Here is a 6,000-nt window from a genome sequence, read left to right on the forward strand (position 1 = left end):
CCAACAGTTCACACACTGCCTCCTGTTCACAGGGCATAGAAATCCCAAGCTGCAGATGTACCAGTCTGTTAGGTTTTATTGGGAATGGCACTAACATCAATGCAGATGTTGTTTTCCACTTGGGAAGAACGAAGAGAGCAAATTCACTGTTTGCCTCTTTGCTGGTACTTGGCAAAGGCAAACATTCTGAGGTGCTGCATGGATGAGGGAGCAGCTGAACCCAAAAGACACAGTGGGAATGAAGCAGAGCAGGAGGAAAAGAGAAACTGAGGCCCATTTTAATAAGCAAAGGGCACACCTACAGCAAAGATTGCCCAAAGTCACTGTGAACCGCACCAGTGGTGTCACTTGGGCATAGGTATCCACATTGCAACTTCCCAGTATTCCCAAGCTACACCAGGAATGACACAGAACTCTCGGGGAGTAACTGAGAGACCATACCTTCATCCTTCCTTGCCAAAGGGTCTTACATGCTCTACCATGTCCCTGCAAAACCTGTTATCTCAGGAGATACTTTGACTTCTCTTGCTCTTCCCCCCCTACACTAAGCCCTGACAGTGTCACTCCTTTTATCCCCTTCTTTGTTTCTCCCAACAGGGAGATTTGAGGAGGGGGTTAATTCACCTGCACACTTCCACCTCCCCCCTCCCATGCCCTCCTCTCATGCACACATCTTGCTCTTTCTTACGCAACAGGATCTTGAATTACGCCTGTTTCTGATGTTTCTCTGCTTCCAGCACACGTCCTGTTACATACCAAGAGAACCCCTGTGTGGAAGAAAGTGCTCTGGGACAGGACATTGAACTCAGCACCTTTCCTCCCTCCTGTCTTTTCCCACCAGCTTGCTCTTGGCACATGCCTCACTGGAGGAAATGTTTCCCCAACTGAAATTCAAAAGGTCTCCATTTCCCCCTTTATAGCAGAGCAGAACAAAATTGCTGATATTTCTCAATATATTCCCTGCTCAATTTTCTCAGGAAATCTCCAAAGGAACACAATCCTTCCAGTTAAAGTTGGAGACCTTCCGGAGCACATTACCCCTCCCATGCTGGGATTCTCCAAAGGGAAAGCACAGCCACACTGGCTTAGAAGCACCTGAGCAGAACTGAGATAAGCTTAGCAGGAGCCTCAAGTGGCACCTCAAGTCCTCCCCTTTAACTGCTCCTGCTAAGCCAGCTTCTTTCCACTGCTCTTCCGAAACACCCAGCCTGGAGTGCTAATGCCAGGAGTTACAACTTACTCCAGCACAAAGTGGAGAAGACTCAACCCCTGTGCTTTGACAGGGAGCTGCACACAGGTGGCTGAACAGGCTGAGAGAGCGAAACATGCCCTGCCAGAAGCCAACATTAACCAAGGAGCCACCAGGACATGGTGCACACTCGAGGTAAAGCATGACAGCAGGCAAGAACTGCAGAGCCTTCGACATTCCCATCAGTCCAGGGCTTTCAAGGGGAAGCATGCTGGCTCAAAAAGCTCCTGTGGCTTAGATACCACCAGTGCACGGCCAAAACCAGTGGGAGAATCCCCAGCATGGCAGCATTTCCCCCATCTTGCAGAATAACAGTGGTGAGATGTTTTATTCTGGATGCGCTGTGCTGCAGCAGGTAACTTGCTCTGCTGCACACCACGGGAATTCCACTGCTCTCCTCCTCCAGCCCAGTGCTCAACCTCCACAGCCCAGCACTTACCCTGTCCACGCTCCTCAGAGATAGCGCCGCTATGTAGAACTGGTGGGGAATGCAGTTCTCAAACACCAGCTCGGATGGGAAAGGCTGGAACAACCTCTGGTCCAGGTCAACTGCTGAGAACTGCAGATGCAAGACAGAGCAGAGAGAGCTTCAGCTGCTGGGAGAAAGATTAACCAATGAGGATCCCACACTGATCTCCAGTAAATACAGTCTCTTGGTGAGTACATCTGCCCAGCTCACACTAGGAGATGGGAGCTCACCCACCTCTGCTCTCAGCTGAGCAACAGTTTCTGGACCAGCTTGAGCAGCCTCAAGCTAAGAAGCTCTTTTGGAGGCTCTTTCTCCAGGCTGCCTTCTCCAAAATGCAAAGCAGAGCTCACCTCCAGCAGAGCCTTCTGCTAAGGTGCTCATTCAGCTACAGATACTTGCTGGAACAGCCATGAGCACTCAGGGAGCAAGCAAAACCCAGGAGTTTCCATGAGCCTCCAGAGGAAACCATTTGCAGGTGAACTTCCCTCTGACACAGTGAGACTGAGTCCCATGCATCCCAAGTATCTTTTTTTGATGCAGAGCCCAGAAACCAGTTGGAAGACACCAGTACCAGGGAGGAAAGGCCAATAAGAAAGTAGAAGGGCAGCTGGGAAACAGACAAATGAGGTGAATACTGGATGGGGATGAAGTTCAGCTCTTTCCCCAGCATTACTGGGCAACTTGAGCTAGACTGCAATTCGTATCCCCTTTCCCCATGAGCTTTAAACTGATGCTTCACTGTATTCTGTTACTGCTGGTTTATTTAATACCACTGCAGAAGCAGCTCTGAAAAATACACATAAAGACCAAATGCTGACCCAGCAGAGGCATTACTTGGAGGTAATTCCTCCCTGCTTGGTCTCCCCTCTCCCAGCTGCACTGCTGCTGCTCCAGAGACACAGGCAGGTCTCCTGCTTCTCCACAGAAATCACGGTCAGGCTGAGGCCAGTAGCTGTACCACTGCTGGTTATCTGGGAGCCCATCTTACGTGTTCCCACCTCGTGTGCTGTCTAGGGCAACCTTTAACTGATGTGCTACAGGTCTCTTGCTGGCAACTTTCTGCTCAACAGCCTACCTCAGTCATGCACCCCCCTGGACTGTGTGTTAGACTGAGCAGTCCTGCAAGAAAAGCAGCTTTAAACATCCATCTAAGAGAATACTGATCCAGGTAAAGCGCATCCACTCTCCTCTGCCCAGGGCCATTCCCCTGGGTAACCAGCAGCCTGAAAACTCAAACACCCTGGAACGGTCCCCACGCCTTCTTACAAACCAAAGCATTAATGCAATTGGGTTTGTTACAGCTTAAGCAATTGCCGCAGGCCCTCAGCCTCTAACGGCCACTACTGCCACCACTGAGGGAGTCCTGTGACCCCAAGCATGTGGCAGTTGATTACACCAAAGCAAGAGGTGGGTGTTTGAACAGCAGGATGAGGAACAGCAGCTCCTGCCCTTGTGTCCTGCCCTAGCCCTCCCCCACTAGCGTGCTTTAGCGACGGTAGCTCAACTCTGGCAAAACCCATCAACTGCAGCAGAGGTTCCATTGGCTTCGTGCAGATCAGGACTTCAATGGCTCACTGGAAAAACAGGTTTTGCCTTTCCCCCAGCAGAAAGAACTCCACCACCACCAGTTGGAAATGACAACAGGACCTAATCACCAAGCTGCTTGGATGAGCTGGAGGCAAGCCTGCCACAAGCACGTGACCTCTTCAAATGTCACATCAAACAGCAAGGAAAAGGGCAGGGAAAGGCTACCTTTTGATGGGAGACTTCACCCCTGTCCTGAAGCTGGATAGTCTGGCGACGCCTCATCTCCTAAGGGCTGGCCAGCCTCTGCTTGGTAGTGAGAGACTCTTCTGCCTCTCTGACGAGCTTCGGATTACGAGATGCTACCACTCTGCTCTGGAATCCATCCGCCCTTCTTGAGTACCTCATGGGCTGGGGGGTCTTGCCACTGGCCATGTCGCAAAGGTCACCTGGAAGAAGCAACAGTTGGACAATCCACAATCCCAGAACCTTAAAACCATGGACCCATGGAATCCTGGAACCCCAGAACCTTAAGGAAAGGCCCTTAAAACTCACCCAGTTCCAACCCCCTGCCATGGGCAGGGAGCCCTTCCACTAGACCAGGTTGCTCCAAGGCCCGTCCAACCTCGCCTTGAACACTGTCAGGGATGGGGCAGCCACAGCTTCTCTGGGCACCCTGTGCCAGGGCCTCACCATTCCTGGCACAGCCAAAGGACACAGCTGTGTCTCCAGCCTCTGGCATCCTTCCTAAGCAGAGAACAGAGGCCTCCCCCATCCCCCTCACTCATCATTAGACCATATTTAGGCTCCATTCATAGACATAAAACCCCACAACAAACAGCCCCTGAGCCAAAACATCCTTTTGCTGGGGGTGCAGCCCCACGAGCCACAGAGACACACCAGGGGCTGCCGGCACTTCTCACCCTTTCTGCAAGGAGCCTGCTGATGTTTCCAACTAACTCAGCACAGAGTTCAAGACTCTGATTAAGAACTAGAGCTCCTCAAGGCTACTTTGCCTGGTTGAAGGTACAAAGATTATCTGGCAAAAACGGCTCCTTCCAGACATGAAATCACACCACTGCCCAAGAGCATTTCTCCATGCAGAAGGACGCCCTCATTTTCAGTTGTTAACACCCAAACTCAAGGCTCCCTACAGGCACTCCAGGCTGCCACAGCAGGAAAAAAGCAGGAAACCATCAAAGGCACATAAGCAATTAGCTCAAATCTAAGTAAAATCCAGGATGATATTCACTCCTGCTTCCCTGTGTTCCACATCACCTCTGTTGTGTGCACTCGCTGTACACAGCAAGACAGCATCTAGGCAAAGATGGCCATTCCCTGTCCCTCGACTGTTCCCCACACCCTGCAAGCAAGGCAGTCACTTAATTCCTTTACTCCCAAGGCAGCTACAGCACTGCACGTGTTTGTGGTGCTGGGCCCTTTGCAGCTTCAGGAAAAAAGGCTACCATTTCCTTTTATTCTTGCAAGAAACACCAGAGCTCTGCACTGCCCTACGGTCAGGAGGAACTGCTGCAGCAAGAGCTGGGATTTAAAGCTGGAAATAAGTACTTTTCAGGGAGAAACCTAATGGGGATGATCCAACATTAATCTGGATTTCAGTGGTTTATTAGCAGGTCTTAAGAGTAACTGGCTTATTTGTTCCAATTCTCCAGACTGTGATTTCACTTCACTTTAAACGAATCCTGTCATCACCCCCACAATGCTTATTTCCAGAGGGCTTCCAACCTCCACACCCCAGCCAGCCCAGCAGCTTTAACCCGAGCCCACTGCCAGGAGACAGTGCACAGAAAGATGGGTGCATTCTGGATGTAGGTTCGGGCCCAATTCAGCAAGGTACTGGCACCACGTCTGTTTAAACAAGGAAGGGGACAGATGTCAGGGGCACTGAGAACCCTGCAGTTACAGAATGGTTAAGCAGTCATTCCTGGGGCTGACATTGCCTTAATCCTAACTGCCTTGGCCTCATGTCTCCACTGGCAGCTAAAAACCATCTAAGTCACCATAATACTGAGGACAGAAACATCCTCCAGTACCCCCATTCTGCAGGGCTTAGTCAAAGTCACGCAGGCAGAGCAGGGGTCAGTCTCTCTTCCTTCACACCCAGCTCTTCTCCCCCTCCTGCCAGGGCCTTCTCCATGCCACCCAGCACCATGGGACACCACAGGCTAGGGAGTACAGGGTCCTCCCCTCCTCCTCCCAAGATACAGAGCTTCCTTCAGAGCCTGAGCATATGGCAGCTCTTTACTTCCTGGCGTCACACACATCTGAAAGCATGGTTACACCTGAGCACTCACAGCCCAGCAAGATCCTCCCATGGTCAGCTCCAAGGACTACACTAAGTGCTACAAGCGCTCCTTCCCTCCACCTTCTCCTGACCAAGACAAAAAGCAGCCCTCACGTGCTTTACCTGGTCCACGACAGCTTGGTTGTTATTTGCAGCTTCAGACATCCCGTGGCAGCTCCATTTGCAGCAGGACTGCTCTCCTTGGCTCCTGGCTTCGCAGCAAGCTGGTCATCCACAGCAGGGCTACTACTTCTGCTGCGGGGCACCTTCAAACACCAGCATGTGGTTCTGTGATTTGAAGCAAGGGAGAGAAAGATCAGACCAGGGGACACAGGGAGGGGACAAGCCCAGCCTGTGACGTGCCTTTCAACCTGCGCCCACAGGAGCACCAGGCACAATCCCAGCAGCTGCAAAGTCCCACAGGCTCTTCAGAAGCTGTGAAAGGAGCAGCTT

General features: G+C 51.5%; 1 protein-coding gene across 1 annotated transcript in view; it reads right to left on the minus strand.

The window, feature by feature from the left end:
• LOC133224436 (hydrocephalus-inducing protein homolog) overlaps nucleotides 1–3,733 on the minus strand; it is a gene marked incomplete at its 3' end in the record, with an annotated part of 53,979 nt that extends 50,246 nt beyond the window's left edge. The window contains 2 exon segments of the mRNA XM_061375916.1: nucleotides 1,689–1,808; nucleotides 3,471–3,733. Of these exon segments, the coding sequence (XP_061231900.1) occupies nucleotides 1,689–1,808; nucleotides 3,471–3,677 (327 nt within the window).
• Between the last annotated feature and the right edge of the window lie 2,267 nt (nucleotides 3,734–6,000).

The sequence above is a fragment of the Neopsephotus bourkii genome, unplaced genomic scaffold, assembly GCF_033783945.1.
Source record: "Neopsephotus bourkii isolate Nb327-2 ecotype Australia unplaced genomic scaffold, CSIRO-AGI_Nbou_v1 NB_1680, whole genome shotgun sequence".
In the NCBI taxonomy this organism is placed as follows: domain Eukaryota; kingdom Metazoa; phylum Chordata; class Aves; order Psittaciformes; family Psittacidae; genus Neopsephotus; species Neopsephotus bourkii.